The 19,781-nt window shown below is 61.0% G+C and overlaps 1 protein-coding gene across 9 annotated transcripts in view; it reads right to left on the bottom strand.

Annotated features, from left to right (window-relative positions):
• Positions 1-580: 580 nt before the first annotated feature.
• The window catches only part of SBF1 (SET binding factor 1), a 43,524-nt gene continuing 24,323 nt past the window's right edge, over positions 581-19,781 (bottom strand). The window contains exons 3-43 of one of the 9 annotated variants that reach the window (XM_033163267.1): positions 18,516-18,653; positions 18,230-18,355; positions 17,747-17,857; positions 17,085-17,108; positions 16,304-16,409; positions 16,022-16,154; positions 15,775-15,883; positions 15,278-15,391; positions 14,579-14,659; positions 13,977-14,090; positions 13,338-13,466; positions 13,121-13,219; positions 12,663-12,867; positions 12,123-12,235; positions 11,610-11,759; positions 11,448-11,516; positions 11,091-11,258; positions 10,734-10,996; positions 10,450-10,622; positions 10,262-10,335; positions 9,905-10,100; positions 9,600-9,736; positions 9,301-9,476; positions 8,513-8,655; positions 8,216-8,423; positions 6,999-7,195; positions 6,772-6,909; positions 6,233-6,319; positions 5,868-5,945; positions 5,330-5,514; positions 5,061-5,237; positions 4,306-4,407; positions 4,043-4,228; positions 3,765-3,891; positions 3,548-3,678; positions 3,143-3,376; positions 2,658-2,771; positions 2,352-2,569; positions 2,171-2,258; positions 1,956-2,087; positions 581-1,839 (exon numbers count right to left, since the gene is read on the bottom strand). In XM_033163267.1, the coding sequence (XP_033019158.1) occupies positions 1,741-1,839; positions 1,956-2,087; positions 2,171-2,258; positions 2,352-2,569; positions 2,658-2,771; positions 3,143-3,376; positions 3,548-3,678; positions 3,765-3,891; positions 4,043-4,228; positions 4,306-4,407; positions 5,061-5,237; positions 5,330-5,514; positions 5,868-5,945; positions 6,233-6,319; positions 6,772-6,909; positions 6,999-7,195; positions 8,216-8,423; positions 8,513-8,655; positions 9,301-9,476; positions 9,600-9,736; positions 9,905-10,100; positions 10,262-10,335; positions 10,450-10,622; positions 10,734-10,996; positions 11,091-11,258; positions 11,448-11,516; positions 11,610-11,759; positions 12,123-12,235; positions 12,663-12,867; positions 13,121-13,219; positions 13,338-13,466; positions 13,977-14,090; positions 14,579-14,659; positions 15,278-15,391; positions 15,775-15,883; positions 16,022-16,154; positions 16,304-16,409; positions 17,085-17,108; positions 17,747-17,857; positions 18,230-18,355; positions 18,516-18,653 (5,652 nt within the window). In that variant the 3' untranslated portion in view covers positions 581-1,740. The remainder of the gene's footprint in view (positions 1,840-1,955; positions 2,088-2,170; positions 2,259-2,351; positions 2,570-2,657; positions 2,772-3,142; positions 3,377-3,547; positions 3,679-3,764; positions 3,892-4,042; positions 4,229-4,305; positions 4,408-5,060; positions 5,238-5,329; positions 5,515-5,867; positions 5,946-6,232; positions 6,320-6,771; positions 6,910-6,998; positions 7,196-8,215; positions 8,424-8,512; positions 8,656-9,300; positions 9,477-9,599; positions 9,737-9,904; positions 10,101-10,261; positions 10,336-10,449; positions 10,623-10,733; positions 10,997-11,090; positions 11,259-11,447; positions 11,517-11,609; positions 11,760-12,122; positions 12,236-12,662; positions 12,868-13,120; positions 13,220-13,337; positions 13,467-13,976; positions 14,091-14,578; positions 14,660-15,277; positions 15,392-15,774; positions 15,884-16,021; positions 16,155-16,303; positions 16,410-17,084; positions 17,109-17,746; positions 17,858-18,229; positions 18,356-18,515; positions 18,654-19,781) is intronic. The other 8 variants (XM_033163268.1, XM_033163271.1, XM_033163272.1 and 5 more) reach the window with 8 other exon arrangements.

Genomic DNA, 19,781 nt, shown 5'->3' with positions numbered 1-19,781 from the left:
GTTCCCTTTGAAAGCCTCTGAGAGAGGGAGCAGGTGAGGCAGGGTGGCCCTTGCGCCTCTCTTTCCTGCTAAAGTCGAAACTAAATTTTAAAAAATCCTTCCAGTAGCACCTTAGAGACCAACTAAGTTTGTTATTGGTACGAAAGCTCATACCAGTAACAAATTTTGTTGGTCTCTAAGGTGCTACTGGAAGGAATTTTTAAATTTTGTTTTGACTACGGCAGACCAACACGGCTACCTACCTGTTTCCTGCTAAAGATCCTCAGCTGGCCAACTCAGTCCCCAAACCAGCTCTGACACCAGATGGAAATGAATTGAGATAATCTGTCTGCTCCAGAAACGCCTGAAGTTGCTCCACTGCCTTAATCCAAACATGGAGTATTGGCAACTGCGTCAGGGTTGGCAGCTTAAGGAGAAGGGGCGCCCCAGCTTCTTTCAGGATGGCAGGCAGCCCTCTGCCCTGCCAAGGAGCATCAATGCCGCTCTGAGCGCAACCAGTCCCACCACCCAGCTGGCTTTCCCCTGCCAGGACAAGCCTTCTGCTTCAAGTGCTGCTTGAGAGGGGCAACAATCAACATGCTGTGTATTTCTTTTTTATTATTAAATTCCATTAGTTTTTTTCCTCTCCATATATTTTTTCCTCTAGGCACAATACAATACAAGAACTCTGAAGGTTTGACACAATGTACAGAAACTTCAGTAATCTACAACTGCTCAAGGAAGTTACAAAACCCTCCAATGCACACCAGCCACAGCCTTTATTGTACAAATAAAAAAGGGGGGAGGCAAAGAGGGAAGCTGAGGCTCCAGACTATGTACAACGCTTTGGGGACAGGAAAGGGCGCCCCTTTGCCTTTGAAAATGTGGAGGGCGGGGGCTGCCAGGCCAAACTGGAGCTCCAGGGGAAGGAGGCCCCGCCTGCTCTGGCAGGAAAGCAGGCTGCATGATCTGCTTTTGGGGGGGGGTCAGTGCAGGACACACAATTGGAGGGGCCGTTGCAGGTGCTGAGCTACCCCCAACAGCCAGCCCCCAGCCTCACAGCCTTCTGCAAGGATGCCACAGAGGGACCCAAGAGCTGGGAGTGCAGCAAGACACCTGCCCCCCCGGGGGGGGAGCCTGGCCAACCCCCCTCTTCACTTGGCGCTTCTCCCCAGGACAGAGTCCCTTTCCACCCAGCCACAAAGAACTGCAGCCTCAGCAATAGCAGGGGAGCTTTTGGTTTGCAAGGGAGAGGCAAGGGGGGCCAGAACCCCCACCCCACCCCTCTCCCCCAATGTCCCAAGGGCTCCAAACCTCCAAGGCGGGACAGAGGCGCTGGAGGCCCAAACACTGCTTCTGCCCCTTCCCGCTGCTCCAGCAGGTTGCCAAGCTCCCCACCGCTGCCTTCCCTGGCAGGGGGCACCCCTGGGCAGCCGGTGTGGGGCTAGGGAGGCAGCAACAAGGCGGTTTAGCACATCTGCCACCGCCTGCGGATGCTGATGGGGAAAAACTGACAGTGGCCAGACCCATCTGCTTGGGGGACCCTGCTGGCCACGTCACGCCCCCAACCTGACCTGCCAATGCACCTCTGAGGCAGAGGGCGCAGGCAGACCCCATCTCCCCTGCCAAGCAGCCGGATGGGGGTCCCAAGGGGGCCTCTTCTCTACACCCCGCAGCACCTCTTCCAGTCCTGCCCGTCCTGGTCCAGCCCTGGCGCTGGCTTCACTTGTGGAGGCCTAGAAGGGCGGCCTCAGGGCAGCCTCAGGCGTCAGACAAGCAGCTCTGGATGCGGTCGATCCACTGCTGGGCCAGCTGCACATCCTGGGCGCAGAAATAGTAAACACGCTTTGTGGTCTTCACCTGTGAGGAGACGAGGGGTGAGCGCAAAGGTCTGCCTCTGGAACACCAGCCTTGTGGGAGAAAGGGGCGAAAACAGCTCCCCCCCCCGCTTGCAGCCATGGGGAGAAGCCACTCACATCAAAGAACGCCTTCTCTTCCACCATCTTGGGGGCCCCCATGGTGGGGGTGCCTGGTGTGATCGACTCCACCTCTGCCAGGTCAATGACGCCTTTGCACTCCAAGTCCAGACGGCTGTCGTAATATCGCAGCTGCAAGCAAGGAGGGCCAAAGGTCAGAGCCCCCCAGGAGAAAGCCCCCTCCCCATTCCCCTTCCCCACCTGCAGCCACCCACCTGGTGCTTGGTTTTATCCAGCACAAACCAGCGAGGCTTCCAGGGCTTCATGAAGGCTCCTTTCTTGTACAGTGTCCCCTCATAGGACCTGCAGGGGGCAGAGGGGGTCAGTGGGGGGAAGAGGGGCAAGCAGAGACCAAGACCTCCCTCCGCCCAGCCCCCCAACGGCTATGTCTCGCACCGATTCTCGCTCTCCGCCGTCTGGAACTGGCTGTAGAGGGTGCTGGTGCTCCTGCGGCCCCCCTGCTTCCCACTGGAGGGGGTGGAGGCGCTGCTGCTGTCGCTGTCCAGGCTCAGGTTGATGGTGGAGCTGCCCCGGCCGCTCTCCTGCAGGTAGACCCCGAACGAGCGCCTCTGGTGCGACAGGCTGGAGGCCATCAGCAAGGAGCCAGCCGCTACCTGGGGGCAAAGGAAGCTCCTTCCGTCAGAGGATGGCCCTGTGCATGGCGGGCAAAGCCCCCCCAGCCCCCCAGCCCAGAGCCCTTACTCGGCCGCTGGGGTCCGCCTGCACCTCTGACCGCTGAGAGGCCTTTGCTTTGTCCCAGAGGTCCTTCCAGCGCTCAGGGACCTGCCCCAGCTCCATCTCCAGGTTCTGCAGCTCCTGCAAGAGACACAGAAGGGGCAGTTGGGGGGCAAAGGCAAAGGGGTTCCTACGGCATCAAGAGCAGCAGCATCCTGGCTCTTCAGGAGAAGGCTCCTCTCTCTGCCCCCTGCAGGGAAAAATGGAGGGCAGCTGCATGTTCTCAAGCTCACCTCTATGGCCGTAAAGGCAGGAAACCTGCCTTGAAGAAAACAAGACTCTCACAGTGACTCCCAGCTTTGAGTCAAGGTGGCCAAGAAACGGCCCTGGCCTCAAAGGACCAAGAAAGGGAAGAGTCCAGAACAAAAGCAGGCCCTGTTGCCCTTGTCCTAACTGCACACCCCGCCTCGCAGGAAGGGCGACTCTGCTTCTCGCCCAAGGCCCCCACTGACCTCCAGCAGCTGTGAGATGGCGTCCGGCTCGGTGCGGCTGCGGTTGTCATAGCAGGGCCAGACGATCTTGCGCCGGCTCTGCGGGGCGCTGGTGTCTGGCTGGGCGGCCTCCTCCACGGGGTCCGCCTGGCTCTGCACCAGCTCCCAGTCGTAGGAGGGTCCTTCCGACAGGGTCTCCTGCACGTAGTAGTCCCACACCTTCAGGTTGGAGACGTTGCTGTACGGGCGCAAAACCTAACGGCAGGCAAGGCAACAGCCGAGGAGTCACTGCCCTGAAGGCCACGCTTGGCACCCGCCAGCGGCACCCAAGGCAGGACACCCAGCAGGGAAGCCTTTGATGGGGCGGCTGGTGGGCCCCAGCACCCTCCAGCCAGGCCCCGCTGCCCCCGATCCACGGCTGCTCACCTCCCCATCCTCCGGAGCATACATGTAGTTGAAGAAGGCCGGCGTCTTCTTGTTCAGCCGATCCAGGTAGTCCCAAACGGACCGAAAGAGCTGGGGCCCCTTGCGCTCCCCTTTCTCTTCGTACAGCAGCCCTGCCAAGGAAGCACAGCCTTTGGCTCCTGCCACTGTCCCAGGGGCCACAAGGGACCCCCCTCCCCAGGCCCCGGGGGCTCCTTACCCAGCTCCAGCCGCTCGTAGTCAGAGTCCAGCAGGAAAGTGCGGAAGCGGCTGGAGACCGAGTGGTAGCTGAGGAACTTCAGGTAGTACTGGCTGAACTCAAACTCCATGGGGAACTGAAGGTGGATCTGTGGGGGGAGAGGTAGCAGAAGAGTGGGGGGGCAGGAAGAGGCCACAGGGCCCCTCCTCCCAGGGGTTGGAGCTTGAGGGATCACCCCCTTGGAAGCATTTCGGGGGGGTGACAAGCAGGGCTGGGGCAGCTTTGCCTGCTCTCCTCACCTGATGCACACAGTCCAGGAACTGCAGGAAGATGGGCGTGAATCCACTGCTCTGGCTGGCCAAGGTCTGTGCCCCTCGGTGGCTGAAGCGGTGCCCAAAGGAGAGCCACTCCTTCTCCACCAGCAGCCGGAAGCCCTCCATGGTGCGGTAATAGGGGTCGGACAGGAGCTGCACCAGAGACACCACCTGGGGGGCAGAGGGGGGGGTCACAGCTGGCCTCCGGGACAAGTGCTGGGGGGGGGGGGAGAGGGAAGGAGGCTCACCTGGGTGGTGATGTCCCAGCCGTCCTCCAGGCTGACCAGCACCGAGGAGCCCGTGTCCAGCAGCTCTACCACCAGCACAGAGATCTGCAGGATCTTGTGAATCTGTGGAGTAAAGCAGGATCCCGGAATGTGGCGGAGGCATCACACCTGCAGCAAGCGCAGCAAGTGCCAACCTCTCCATGACCTTCAATGGGACAAATCTCTCGCAGAAGCTTCTGCAGACGCACCTCAGAAACCCGCAGAGCCTTCCTGGCAGCTGCAGGCTGAAAAGCCACACTCCGCTTTCTGCTTGTGCAACACCCAGCCTCCCCACTGGGAAATATACATCTTCCATATACCTTTCTCTTAACCAGTTTTTTTGGGGGGTGGGTGGTGGTCCTTTTAATTTCATGCTCTTTAAACAATTTTACTAAACTCCTGAGCTTGCTAAGCTACTCCAGTTCTGCCCCCTGCCTGCCTGGCCAAGGCAAAGGGGCTCCTGGGCTGCAGATGGACAACGTGGTTCCTGTGATGGAAACGAGACTCGGCAGCCAGGGCCGCCTTGCAGCTCCAGGGCCTGGCAACAGGAACGCAGAGTTTCTGCCTGCCAAATCTTGGCTGACCTCAGAAACGGATGGGCGAGCAGTGAGGACTTTGTTCCTTACCTGGCAATTCTCAAAGCCCGCCCCCCAAGTCCTCCTCTGCCTTGACCTCTCTGGAGTCTTTGGGACCAGGATGACGGAGCCTCCTCCCTCAGCGTCCGCCGGGCCACTGACCTGGATCAGCCACTCGGACTCCTCCAGGGAGCGCAGGTAGGTCTGGCCGGGCTCGGCGGAGGGGCTGCCCGGCACACAGGCCTTCATCAGCTTCTTGAAGCTGGTCTTGACTTGCCGGGCATCAAACACCTCGATGGGCACCACTTCCCAGTGCTGCAAAGGGTCCGGCTTCACGCCCTGGATGTGACCAAGAGACGCCATCAGGAAGGGGCCCCACAGCCCCCCTTCCCAGCCGCTGCCTCTCTGCTGGGCGCCCAACAGAACCATACCCGGAGCTGGGACTTGTCTCCGATGATGTAGAGGGAGGCGCGATGTTGGCGCAGGAAGCTGGCCTCGGAGGGGGACCCGTTGGCTTGCGTGCTCAGCAGCTCCTTGCCGGCCAGGCGGGAGCCGACCTCCATGTTGAGAGCATAGCTGCTCATGCGCCCGCTGGCGCGGATGCTGCCCCACTTGCCTGCAAGGGAGGGGGTGTCAGGTGGCGCCCGAGACTCCACTCTCTCCTGCAGGCTGACCCTGGAGCCTGCTGCCCCCCTCCCAGCCGGAGCTCTAGGCCAGGGGAAGGCGGCCCCAGCCACACCCACCCAGGGCGGGCTGCAGTGGAGACGGGCGCAGCGCCCCCTGCCAGCTGATCCTTACCTAGGAGGGGCCGAGAGGCAGGCCAAGCCAGGCGGAAAGCATGCTGTGAGGCTGTGGAAGGGTTAGCACCGAGGGTGGGTTAGACTGCCTGCCTGCCTGGGGGGTGGGCACCAGTGGGGCGAGTTAGCAGTGTGAATGCCATGTCCCTGAGGTTAGTGCCCCGTACAGTACCTCGGGGGGAGAGGTGTCCCTTTGTTGCCAGGCTCTTGGGGCTGGAGAGGGTAATGAGCCTACCTCTGTGACCTAGGGCTGAGAGAGGACAGGACGGAGAGGCATCTCAGCGAGGGGTGGGAGGGGGAGGAAGAGAGGCAGCAGCGATGGATGGCAGGTGGATGTTTGTCCCCAATGGAGAGGGCAAGACAGATGGGCAGGCACGATGGAGGGACGCTGCCAGAGGCGGCGGCTGTGAGCAACAGCCCTGGGGTGGCCGGGCCCCCTTCCGCCTGCTGGCTGCTTGGAGAAGGCCCAGCCCAGCCTCCCAGGAGCCAGACGGCCCTTCCGTGGCTACTCTACAGGGGCCGCACGCAGCATCTCACCTCCGCGGCTAAGCGGCCCTTCGTCCTTCCCTCCCATCACCTGCTTCATAAGAGATCCCAGCTTGGGCTGCCGCTTCTCAGAAGAATCTGTAGCACCAACAGAAGGTGGACGTTCCACACCCAAGGAAAGCAAGCCAGCCCCGGAGCTGCAAGGCCTCTTCTCTCCCTGGGTCGTCCCAACCCAAAATCTGGTGGGGGGGGGGCACTGGCCCCTCCCACAACATGCCCAATGGCCGCTCCCAGCAGAGCCAGAGGGCTGCTTGGCTCCAGAGGGCTGGTTGGGGCTCTTCTCTCCAGGATGGCTCAGACAGACGACAAATGGAGAGGGGGTGATGGGGATGGCAAGGGCCCTCGCTGCTCCACCAGCAAGGATGGCGTGGAGGCGATACAACAGCTGCACATGGACAAGACTCACCTGGGCCTGTGGCCCCATGGCCTGGCGGTCGAGGGGATGCTCTCTCCCGCCCTGCACGCCCAGGACCCCACCTGCCACGGCTGCCTCTGAGCCCAGGGCAGCCCCCTCCCCCCCAGGCCCTCACCTGAGCTGCTCATGTGGGCCGAGGTGAAGCCACTGAGCGTGTTGCGGCCGCCGCTGTCGGCGTAGTGAGGCATGGAGTTGATGACGGCCTGCAGGTACTTCTCTTGCTCCAGGCTGGTGGAGTCTGCCTGAGAAGGGCCTGCAAGGAGCAGCAGGGAAGAGGTCATCCTCAGGGCCTCCTTGGGAGGTGGGAGGCCAGGCGGGGGGGGGGGGGAGAGGCAGCTCTACCTGTGGCAGGAGCGTTCTGGGACTTGAAGAGGCCCGCCATGCCCTTCCCATGCAGCCCGCCTGAGCGCAGGAGGACCGCCTTGGTGCGTGAGTTCCTCCAGCAGACCACCGGGAAGCGGTTCTGGCGGTAGCAGCGCGAGATCCGCTGGATGGCGTTGTCTTGGATGCTCTGTGGGACAATGAGCAGCCCGGGGTAGCTGCAGGGAAGCGAGAGAGGGATGGATAGAAGTTATTATTACAGTCATACCTCTGGTTACGATTGCTTCAGGTTGCGTTTGTCACGGGATACGAACGTGCCGAACCCGGAAGTACCGGAATGGGTTACTTCCAGGTTTGGCAATTCGTGCATGTGCAGATGCACAAAATGACATCACGCGCATGTGCAGAAGCAGCGCTTCAAGTTGCGGACTTTTCAGGTTGCGAACAGGGCTCCGGAACGGATCCCGTTTGCAACCAGAGGTACCACTGTATTAAATATTATTTTAGAGGAAGAGGGGCTGCTGCAGTCCACTGCAACACTTCTGTGCAACCTCCTGGGTGGTTGCTCTGGGTCAGGACTTGCCTCCAGTGTGGACCCCTCTGCCCCAGAAGGTGCCGTGCTGCCATTTCAAGAGGCAAAGCGGCATTTGCAGCCCCACTTCCCCCCCCCCCACCAAAGGCAGGAGCCCAACCAACATACGGTGCCACAGTTGAGAGAAGGCCAGGAAATGGTGGTGCTGAGGAAGGAGAAACGGGGCCTGGGCAGAAAACGTTTCCCTGCAGAGAAGGCCTGTTCCCTGGTCACTTGTAGCCTCTGGATTGGGGCCTCAAGAAAGGGGGGAGCGGGGCAGAGCATCCCCAGCTGGAGGAAGAACCTTGGGCCATGGACAGACACACCCCTTGGCATCCAGTCTGTGAATCACCCTTGTCAGAAGCCCAACTTGCTCCTTAAGGCTGACGGACTGTGGGCGACTGAGTAGCGCAAGGTGCCCTGTCCCTGGACATCCACAGGGAGGCTAAAGGAGGAATGTGCAGGCCCCTCTTCTAGCCAAGAAGCCCACTGGCCTCCGACGGCCGTCCAACACCTGCTCCTCAACTCCTCCTGATCCCAGGCCCAGACTCTGAATCCCAGGTCTCCCCTCAGCTGCCTTCTGGGGAGCCTCGCCTGCCATGTCTGGCAAGGGCCCCCCATGGAGACCCCCCCGTGGCCCCCCCCTCTGCCAGGCGCCCTGGCTCACCTCCGGCAGATGGCGTACATGCGGTTGACGGTGGAGATGCGGAAGGGCTCGTTCTTGGAGCGGGTCAGGCTGTTGCTCAGCGTCCCCAGGCCCAGGCGCTGGTAGTCCCGGCAACAGGCGCGCTCCACCAGGTGGCTCATGGTCATCTTGTCCGAGGGCCGGATGGTGGTGGACGGGGTCAAGGTGCTGCGGTCCACTTCTTCAGAGACTGCGGGCAGCCAGGCAGGGTTGGGCAAAACTCAGGAAGAGGACCCTCCACCCCAGGCAATCCCCCCCCCCCCCCGGCGCCATCCATACCTGAGATCTCATCCTCATTGTCCTCCAGGAAGTGCTGTTGGTTACCCCGGGCCTCCCAGGGAGGGGGCGTGTACTTCTTGCGCGTCACATACTGGCGGCCAATCGTCCTCTTGGCGTTCTTCACCAGGTTCCTGGAGATGGTCCTAAAGCAGGAAGAGGGTGGGAGCCAGTGAGCTCAAGCGCAGGCTTGGTGGGGGTGCAAGAGAAACCCCTTCAGTGCCTCCCCCCACCCCTGGCCCAGCCGGCAGCACCGGCAGCGGAAGAGCAAGGCAGAGGGTGGAACAGCTGTGGGGTGAGGGATAGAGACAGGAGAGGGTGAAGAGGCCAGGAGAAAGCGCAGCCCAGCCCAGCCCAGCCCCCATTCTAGCACTCTAGGAGCTGTTTGGCAGGCAGGGGGCCACACAGCCCCAGCAGGCAAGGCGGGCAGCTGGATGTGGCAGAAGGAAGCTGCTCCTTTCAGTCCTAACCAGGCCCTGGAACAGCAGCCAGCCAGCGCAGGCAATGTCCCCCTGGACGCTCTACCTCCTTCGGAGAAGCAAAGCCAAAAAGGGCCCCCCAGAGCTGGAGAGGACGGGGGCTGGCTGTGTGGCGGGAGGCGCCTCTGGGGGGCTGGCTGCAGCCCCTGCTCAGTGCCCTGCTGCCTCCTCATGCGGCTCAGGGGCCCCAGATGCCCCAAGGAAACAACACCCACAAGCAGAGCTTGCAGCATTTCACCCCACCCAGTCAGAGGGACCCCCAAGTCTCCTTCCCCCCAACCTGAGCCGTGCTCCTTGGGCGTCTGCTCGCACCTGAGTGACGGGTTCTTCTCCTTGACTTTGGGCTGCAGGGCTGCCTTGCTCAGGTGGCCCACTGTGAAGGCAAAGGTGTCGGAAGTCTGCTGGGGGTAGCGCAGCTTATTGAGATGCTTCCGGAAGGTCTCTGCGCTCTCAGAGGCCACCTCCTCGTCAAAGGCAATGCGCAGCAACTGTGGGCCAAGGCAAAGCAGGGTCAGGTCTGGCGGAACGGGGGCAAGCTGACCCCAGCTCAGAGCCCGGCTGCCCTCCTCTTGGGAGGGGGTTTGAGGTGCCTCCTCCCCCCCCGGGCTCACCTGGAATGTGCAGGAGCGCAGCTGGAGCTGAGCGCAGCCCTCCGTGATGAACTGGTCCGCCTGGGCCTGGACCGTGATCTTCTCCTCTTTGGTCAGGGAAGCGATGGGGAAGGAGCGCACCACTACTTGCTCCCCGACTGCGGATGTGTCGAGAAAGAGGCGGCGTCAGCCCAGGGGGCTGAAACATAGCTCGGCGACTCTGCTGCCAGAAGGGAGCTCCGCAAGTCTCCCAAGGACAGAGCCAGCCAGCCAGCAGGCCCTCCCTCCCCATAATCATGATGGTATCCCGCCTGACTGGCTCTCACCTAGTGGATCTGTTGGGGTGCCCTTGAAGATGACGCGGTAGGTGGTGAGGAAAATGGCCCCTTCGGCTGGAAGCAGGGGGGGTCCCCCCACAGCCCCCCCAGACGCCTCTTCCCTGCCGTCCGGCATGAGGTAGACGCGCAGCCCCTCCATCACGCTCTCTTCGCCCATCAGCAGGCTGGGCCGGAGCAGCTTGGGCTGCAAGAAGCCAAGCGGGGATGGAACCAGGCCTGGGCAGAAGGACTGGGAAGGAGTCTCCCTGCCCCGACCCCACAGCTCATCCGAGGAGCCCCTGAGTGGAACAGCCCCTCCCCACACTTCCTTCTTGCTCAGGACCCCCACGGGGGGACCACCCTCACCTTCTGTATTGGGGGGAGCCTCTTGCTTTCCCTCTGCACGGCGTCCAGGGTCTCAATGTGCATCTGGACAATGTCTGGGGGGAGGGAGGAGGGCAGGGTCACAGGCGGAAGAGAGAGGAGACCCCGCGGCTGCTGCCTCCCCCCGCTGACCACTCTCGGCTCCAGAGGGTGGGGGGCAGAGCACCTACCAGGGATCATGACATGCAGTCCCTTGAGGTGCTCGTTGGTGACGCCACTCTCGGTGCAGACCTTGTCCACAAAGCGGTTGATGAAGCGCACCACGTAGTTGGCCACGTCGGAGCTCTCGGCGTCCTCAAAGCCGCTCTCCGTGTCATAGCTGTCGGCCACGCTTCCTGCGATGCTGGCAAGGCAGAAGGGAGGCTGAGCTCCTCTGGGGCCAGGACCGCCCTCTCCCCTTCCTAGGTGCCTCCCCTCGGCAGCCTGGCCTGCCCAGCCGGGCCCCGCAGCCTACCTGTTGGTGATGAAGCTGTTGCTGACACTCTCAGCATCACCCAGGCCAGAGCCGCGCAGGAGCCGGTTCTTGCTGGTGTCGAGGGGCAGGAGTAGGTAGCTCATGCGGTTGGCGTAGTGAATGGCCTGGCTGAAGACCGTGCTCTCCTCCTTCTGGATCAGCTCCTGCTGCTTCTCCCGGCTCACGGTGGGCCACAGGCGACATTGCTCGGCCGCAATCTCCAGGGCCGACTTCTCCTCTTGCGGCGGCCCTTCCTCACTTGCCTGGGAGGGGGACCGGGAAAACCATTGTCCACAGCATGCGGGTACACACACCCCGCCTGCCCCAAGCCCCCTTCCCCCCTGCTTCTTTCCTCACCTTCTCCACATGGTTCTCCCCCTCGTCCTCGATTCCCTCCAGATACAGAGCCCGGATGTGGTTCTGCACGTCAGAGTAGAACATGGCCTCCCAGAACTGGATGTTGGTCCACACCAGGTGCTCCTGCACACAGCTGTAGGCAAACTGGGTGATCCCTGGGCTCAGTTTCTGGGGTGGGAAGAAGAGGCACCCTGCGTAAAGGCCACAAGCTCTCCATCATGCCCAGGTGGGAACCAATACCTGCCTCACCAGCCCAGCCACCTCCATATTGGGCCAGCCTGCCCCCCCCCCAAGATGCCATCTGGACCCGAGGGAGCCCTCTCCCCACCAGGCCCTGCGTGCCCAAGGGCTACTCACGCGGCAGAAGGCAGTCACCAGCGGCAAGAGCGCAGCCGCCACCCCATGTTCGTCTGAAGCGCTGCAGTCCTGAGGCAGACAGGAGGGGAAGTCAGCACGGGACCCCAGAGAGCCCACAGCCCCCCACCATGGCGGCAGCCCCCTCCCTCAGCCCCAGCCTACCTGCAAGCAGCAGTTCATCATGCGGACGATGAAGTCAAACTGCTGGTGGTCCAGCACAGCCCGGTTCTGCTGCACGTGAAGGTTCAGCTCTTGGGTCAGGCAGTGGCGGGCAGCCCGGCTCTTCATGGCACGGAGGACAGCCGGGAGGAGCTGCAAGGCGGAAGGAGCAGACTGAGGTGGGGGCCCAAAGGGGCAAGGCCAGCCCACCCTGCGCTGCCCAGGGACCTCCTGAACACACACACACAACCAACCCCCACCAGAGCGAGGCTCCGAATCATCCATACAAGAAAGCTGAGAGACGGAGGGGCTGGCTTTTCATTTCCCGCCAACTGCAAGGGGAGGCCTGGCAGCACACGGAGGCGCCCAAGGGAAACCTGCCAGTCAGTGGAGAAGCAGCGGCGGCAACTGCTTTGCCTCCAAACAATGTAAAGGAGACAGCCAGAAGAGCTGGATTCTGCCTCTCCCACAGTGCCCTCTTGGGGGACAGGAGCTGAAAGGCTCCCAGGAGCTCACCTTCTTGGCCTCCAGCATCTTGCTCTCAAAGACATATGAGATGCAGTTCCTGACCACCTCTAGCCGACGGGCGCTGTTGGCCAAGATAATGCCATTGCGGTCCATGATGGCCCCTGGGGGAAGAAGGAAGATGCCCATCATGGCCCAGAGGAGACACCGGCCCCTAGCCTGCTGCATCTTGGACACACCCTACACGGGGGGGCAGGAAGAGGAGCCTCCGCAGGGCAACGGACAGCACCACAGAGGGAAGAAGAGGACCAGCAGGGTGGGGCCCAAAGCGCAGGCCTATTGGACTGCCATGACCTCCTCCGGGGAGGAGCCCTGGCTGAAAATGCTCCAAGTCAGAGACACGGAGAGCCACCCCCCCCCATCCGGGGCGCCCAGAGAGAGGGTCCGCTGGCCCTCCTGCTCTTGACTGCTCTCGGCCAGAGGCCATCCAAGGAGCAGACAAGCATGTCTAGGGACCCATGCAACCCACAAGACTTCCCTGCCCACAGCACCACCTGGAGGCAGGGGTGAGACTCTGCGCACTCCACATACCCAGGGGCGGCCCAGATGGCACCATGCACTTCTTCTCTGCCTTGACTAAGGGGGGAGCCGTTTGCAGCTTGGCTGTTGCCTGGTCAACGATCCACTGGATGGTGCCTTCATCCAGGCGAGGAAAAGGCCGCTGGTGCAGGCGCAGGTGGCAGCCTTCTGTAGGCTTCTGCACTTTGTGCATCGTCACGGCAGGATAGGGGTTCTCCTGGGCAAGGAAAAGCAGGGGAGGGGGTAGTAAGCAAGGAGGCTCTGAAGGAGGCCCTGCCTCCCGAGCTCAACCGCAGAGCCTCCTTCCAGCCCGGCTGAAGGGCAGAGAGAAGCAGCACAGCCCTGCTCAGCTGCCACTTGGGGAGAAGAGGGGCTGCTGGGTGTGGCAGGAAGGGATTCCAGCAAAGTCTGCTCCACTGTGTGCCAGGGACGAAGGGACAGAACCATCTGCACACACAAGACCCACGTACGTTTTTGTACAGGTGCTCTGCCAGTTCCTTGATGTGGCGCAGCACCCTGGCCTGGCTCCCTTCGTCCGCCTGCATCCGCTTCGCTTCATTGGCCACCAGCTAAGAGAGAGGAAGGGCAGGAGGAGAGGGGGAGGGGGTGACTGGGCTGCCCAGCAGGCCCAGGCCTTGTGGCCGTGGAGGGCCCAGGGGGAGACTTCCTCCAGCCGCCACTCCTCACCTCGTCAAACAGGTCAATATCTCGGTAGGGGGGCCCCCTCTCCGTCACAAAGCCAGCGAAGGCCATGCCCTCCAGTACCTTCGGGAGGAAGTCGTCTTCCACCAGCCCCCTCTGCCCTAGGAAGGCGGCCTAGACCGAGGGAGAGGAAGAGGCACTTGTGGTTCTGGCGGAGGAATCGCTTCCTGGGAAGCACCTCAAAGCCGCTTCACAATGCAATCAAAACACAGGCAGAACAGCCGCACATCTAAAAAGCCATTTCAAATCCAAGAGAGACAATGACTGAAAGAGGATCTTCCACATGTGCCCAAAAGGCAAGGGGGATGGTGTCCGACTAGGGTCTGCAGAGCAGGTCAGCTGCTTAGTATGGACCCTTGATGCTTGTCCACACTCTGGAAAGACAAGGTTTGCCAGAGCAGGAGCAGGAGCAGGATCAGGAGCGGCTTCCTTAAGGGGGGGCCCTTGCTCTGTGGACACTCGCAAAGAGACTCCTGACTCTGGCTTTGGACCACTGAGCCACTGGAGTTTTGTGACTTGTCTTTGGTTTTAAGCTGTTCTTCATGTTGTGCAACCCACCCTAGGAGCTGAGGGTGAAGGGTGGGCATCCCGTTACAACCCTCCTCCGCCCCCCGCCTTGGCTACCTTGTGAAAACGAATGACTGGCTCCGGGTGGATGCGGATGATGTGCAGGCACCAGCGGTAGCCCTGGAGCAGCTGTGCAAATAAGCGGAGGAAGACGGCCCGGATCTCCTTATCCTGCAGCCCAAGATGGAGAAAGGGTCAAGGGTCAAGCAGGGAGAGCTGGCTGAGGAGGGCAGCTCCTGCCAGAGGACAGGGTGATGGACTCTGCAGCACCAACTGCTGTCCCTCCAAAAAGGGTGCTCACACTTCCCCTGGCCAGCTGTTCCTGGCTGTGGCAGCTCTGCCCTGTGGGAGTGAAGGGGCTCTGCAGTCCCAACCCATAGGAACACAAGAAGAGCCTGCTGTTGCTGGATCTGGCCAAGGGCCCATCTAGTCCACCATCCTGTTTCAGATTGGCTGACCAGAACCCTGGGAGGGAGTCTGCCTTTTTCACTGCTGCTGCTGCTGCTGCTGCTGCACACGGTCTCGATTGGCTATCATGGCTCCGTGGGTGTTGATTGCCAGCTCCAGTGCTCTCTGTGCCTTGAGGCCATTGGAAACTTCTCTGAGGAGGAGTCAGGCCAAGCCAGGTGCCCCCCCTCCCAGCAGCCTGCACCACTTACCTGCATCTTGAGGGAGGATGCAGAGATGGTGGGCGATGGGGGGAAGGCCAGGTCCGCAATCTCCAACTCTGGGTCCAAGACCTGCACAGAGAAACAAGGGCAAGGATACCCCAGTCAGCTGGGAAGGGGCTCAGCCTCCAGCCACACACCCCTCCTCCCCCTGTGCCCCCACTTGCAAGCCCAAGAGCAGAATCGCTCCTCCTCTTTCTCTCTATTACTTGGAGAATCAGTTTCCAGGCTTGGCCCTCGGGATCCTTTCCAACTTTATGATTCTGTGTAAATCATATGGACACACACACACACACATCCAGTTTTTACAAATAATGTGGGGGGAGCTTCTCTCCTCCAAAACATCACTCCATGGAGAAAACCAGAAGGGTTCCACTTTACCTTTCCCCCCAGTATCCAGATTCTCACTTTTCCATTCCGTTATTTATCATTAACAATCTTCATTGCATGAGCCTCCACTCAGATGGCGAGTTCATCCCCTGACAAGTCCTTGGCCTCTTGGCCTTGTGGGTTCAGGATGCAGCCCCCCTGCAGCACCAAACGCCACTTGGCAGTGCCAGATTCCCACTTGACCATCTGCCACGGATCTCTGTCACACACACACCTCCCGGCTGCCTATTGGCCATGAACCCCAAGGCAGAGGGTCTTCAGGCCTCTTGTGAGGCGCAGCAGCCAAGTGGCGGCACTCACCATGGACAGGGCTTCCCGCGTCTGATGAAGAAGCGGCTCAGGCAGCAGAGAAATATGGATGCACTCGGGGACAGTCACCGTTCCACCATCCAGGTCAGCGATGATCACATCCAGCTGGGAAAAATCAGAGAGCAATGGCAGAATCCACAAGGGGAAAAGAGGGAAAGGACACAGGCCAGGCTGCCAAGAGACCCCTTTGGCCCCAGCCAAGCTCTCCCCCCCCCCCCGGGCACCAGGGAGGGAGGAGTTGGGGGTCGGGGGGCGCTCCTTTGGGAGGAGAATCCGTTTCCGACACCCAAGACAAACCCACCAGTCACCCCAGGAGAGAAAACTCTCTGAGTGGGGGGGGGGGAGGACAAGTTCACAAGAGAAGAATAGGGAATGGGATGGCACCCCTGCTCCTGAAAACACCCCCTGGCAAGCCTGGCCTCCGCTTTCCCACAGAGTCCTCCTTCCCTCCTTCCCTCCGCTGAGCTCAGGCTGGCTCAGGGACTCACCAGCTCCTGTGTCTCTGCCTGGAAGATGGAGCTCACGCCAATTATGAAAGGGGTTGGCGTGGTGAGGACCTCCAAGAGCTGAGCGGGCAGGATGGGCACGTATGTGAAGCTGGAACCAAGAAACCACCAATGCAGGCCGGCAGGCTTGGCAGCGAAAGGCGCCCCTCTCCAGAGAGCACCCCCTCCCTTACCCTCCTTGCAGGTGAGCCACAGGCTGCTCCTGGCACCTGCAGCTCCCTTCTCTCACCTGTACTTCAGGGGGAACAGGAGGGCCAGAAGGGCCCGGCAGGCGTCTGTGAGCCTCTGGTAACTGCTGGAGAGAAACAGGATCTTGTGCTCTGTGAGGGCCGCGCAGAAGAGGCACAGCACATTGGTGATCCCTGGAGGGGAAGGAAGGAGTTGGAGAGGCCCAGCTGGGTCACCATGGAGCAGGGCAGGGGGCAAGCCCTGTGCCCAAGGCCCAGCCAGAGCCCCACCATCTCTCGAGAGACATGGACTCCCTCCCAAGTGGGCCTGAGGCGGGTCTCACCGAGCTGTCGGAAGAGGAGGGCCACACTGCAGTTGCTGATGGGAAGGGAATCATTGATGGGCGTCTGGATCACCTGCCTGTCGCCTGCGCCCAGAGAGATTGTCCTCTGGAAGAGACAAACACAATCCCCACGGCCAGCAGTCAGTCAGGGACAGCCCAGCAGAAGACCTGGAAGTGGCTTCCGGAAGCAAGAAGCCCTTTGCTCCTCCCCTGGGCTCCAGAAGGCAGACTGGCAGGAAGCGCCCCCCCAAGACATCCCTCACCCAAGGGGGTGCACATGGGGAGGGGAGCGCCCTGCCTCCAGGGCCAACTGCAGGCCCGCTGCCAGGAAGGGGCTCTCAGAGCTTGGGCTGAAGAGCACTTGCACCAAGGAGACAGTGAGAAAGAGAGACAGACAAAGAGACACAGAGAAGAGGACAGGCAGATGGTGGAACATATGTCCAGCTCACTGGGAGCTTCCAGGCACTGCAGAAGGACCTCGTCAGCATACATGTGAAGCAGGTGCTGGGCTGTGGACTCGACATTCAATGCTGGCTATGAAGCCTTTGCCCCCCCCCCCCCCGGCAGGACACTTGCTCTTCTCCCCTCCTTTTCTGTTCTCTCTCAGTCCCCAACCCCCTCCCCAACTCGTAGGCACTGCCCCACACCAAGGGCCGCAGAGAGCTGTGTGCTGATCTTTCCTGAGAGGGACGCACTGAAGCAGCACCACCTCAGCCCCCAAAATGCCTCCTCCTCCTCCCACAGAAGGAGGCAGCCCCGAGGAGAGAAAAGTTGTGCATACCGCTCCTTCGTCCTCCATGTCAGGCTGAGATAGAGACAGACAGAAACAGCACAGAAAATTAGAAACACGGTGCGGTACACAGGCAGGCGGGCAGACAGGCAGGCAGACAGCCACATGAGAGGGAGAGGCAGCACGCCAAGCGGGACACAGCAAGCCAAGAGCACAAGGGGACACCCCACAAGAGAGCCAGGAGAGGCATGGGCTGCCCAGCCAGCCGGCCAGCCAGCCGCTCTTGGAGCAGGATCCACAAAGCCAGAACCATCCTCTTAGCACGCTGCCAGCTGTGCAAGCTCTCCCTGCCCACAGGGTGCCTGGCAAGCTGGGATCAGAAGAGGTCTCAGCCCCCTGGCCAGGGAAGCGCTCACCCAGCCAGCCCCATGAAGCTGCTTGAAAGGCACTGCCACTCTCCAGCCAGGTATCTTTCGCCTGATCACTCCCTGCGATGCATGAGAAGCAGGACTGAGCGCCAAGCAGAGGAGGATCCATCCTGGGCAGCCCAAGCAAGCGAGGGAGTGCTACCTATCCTTCCCTTGGAGCTCAGCAGTCGGCTGCTGGGGACTCCTGGCCACATCAGCCCACAGTGCTGCTCCCCAGCAATCACAGGGCTCTATCTTGCCTAGAGGGCAGCCTGGTGGAAATGCCAGAGGGCATCAGGAACCCACCTGGGCACCTCCTGTGATGGGGATGGTGCAGGTCAGGAGGCTCCCGATGACCGTCTCCAGGGAGGTGTTCAGTCCGTCCACAAAGATGGTGTAAACTAGCCCCAGACAGTTCTGCAGGTGAAACAGGGTAAGTTGACATTCTGGTGGGTCATTGGCCAGGGACAAAAGACAGAAGAGACCTGCTCAAAATAGGGAGCCCCCCCCCCAGGAGAGCTTCAACCCCAAGGCAGAAGAAGGGGCCAGGAGGTAGCTTCACCTTCTGTGCTGTTTAGGAGCAGAGCTATAAAGAGAGCAAAGAAATGGCGGCTCCACATGGAAGGTCTCCGCATGGCCGGCCCTTCCCATCAGTTGCCCCTGGCAGGCAGTGCCCGGGAGGCATGGGCCGGCCACTCAGGGAGCGGAGGAGCAGAGGGCTTAGCTCATGGTGGAATCCCTCAGGCAGAGGCTTCTCTGGCCTCCAACGCCACCCCCCCCCAACCTTACCCGGAAGACCTCTGCGTGGTCCAAGCGGGAGACGAGCACCAAACTCTTTGGGGCGAAGAGCTGGGCTGGCTGGATGAGGGTGGCCACCTCCTCCTCCTCCTCCTCGTTCCTAAGGTGGTTCTGTAGCTGTCAGGAGAGAAAGGGGTCAGGCCGTCCTGCTGGCTGAGGGCAGCCACCTTCACGAGGCTGGTGCCAATGCCCATCACGCTTTGTGGGGCTCGTCCTCGGAGGCAGGTCTGCCCTGCGAGTGCCACAAATACCCAGGGAAGCCCGCTGCCCCCCTTACCTGGCTGCTCTCAATCGCCTCCCAGAAAGTGAAGCAGGCACAGTAGTGGCGCTCCGAGTTGATGTCGGTCAGGACAGCAATGAAGAAGGTTGGGGGGTTTCTCTCACTGAAGAGCTGCCACCCGCTTGGCTGGCAAAACTGCAAGAGCAAAGGCAAGGAGGCAGCTGAGCAGGCCTCTCTTCCCAGTGCAGGTGGGGCTCAGGATGCCCCATCCCTGTGGGAGCGCCAGGCCCCTGGGCCCCAACTGAGCAGAGCCCTAAGGCCACCCCCTGGAGCCAAGAGGCAGAGGAGAAGCCAGCCTGCACCCTTTGTTCCAACACAATAAGGTTCGCCTTCAGAAGCAGGATGCAAACTCCTTGGCCCATGGCCAGAGGTTCTCCCGTACACGCCCTGCAGAGGGCGGGGCAGAGGTTCCCCTAAACACAGTACTTACTCACAAGGAAGCTCCCGAACCAACCCTGAAAAAGGCTCTGAAGTGTTTGCCCACAGACAGGCAAGCCCAAATTCCCAGGAGGACCTGGGAGTGGTGGATCCACCCCAGAAAGCTCTTTCTGTCTGCCGGCCTCCTGGGTGAGGCCAACACCAAGCGTCCCCAGCTGGCAGTGACACCAGGCCAGCCGGTCCCACCCTCTGGGGCACATTGCAGGTGCAACAGGCACCAGCCCACACCTGCCCATCCACTTCCAAGCCAAGCCTGGCCCAAGATGGCAAACCCACCCCACCCACTGTGCTGCCTCCAGCAACCTGTCCCTCCTCCCCGTCTTCCCTCCATCAGGGCAGCAACAGAAATAAATGGTACCTAGCAGAGTATTGTGGAAGGCAAACCATCCCAGGCCCCTCGGCACAGAGCACTCAAGGCTGGAGATGCAGCCACAAAGGCTTCCTGAGTTCAGCCAAGCTGCAGAGAGTGTTTCCCGTGCCCCCTCTTGCTGATGCCCACAGCCATCAGGGAGGGGCATCCAGAGAAAGGAAGGGCTTGAGGCAAACGGCCTCGGGATGGAAGACTGGCAAACGTGGAAGAGCACTGTAGCCGTGGGAGCTCACAGGAGCTGGCCTACAAGCTGGCGTCCGAGAAATAAGACTCAGGAAGAGCTGCCCTAATTCAGCAGCTGGAATAGAATCTTTATGATCTCAACTGTCACTAAAATGCAAACATTGTGGACACAAATACAGTGGTAGATCGGGTTATGAACTTAATTCATAACCCGAAACTGTCACCACGCCACCAGCACGCAATTTCCATTCTCATCCTGGGGCAAAGTTCGC

Source organism: Lacerta agilis, chromosome 10, assembly GCF_009819535.1.
Source record: "Lacerta agilis isolate rLacAgi1 chromosome 10, rLacAgi1.pri, whole genome shotgun sequence".
Taxonomy (NCBI): Eukaryota; Metazoa; Chordata; class Lepidosauria; order Squamata; family Lacertidae; genus Lacerta; species Lacerta agilis.
Note: the sequence above shows the minus strand (reverse complement) of the source record. Positions and strands in the feature narration are given on the sequence as shown.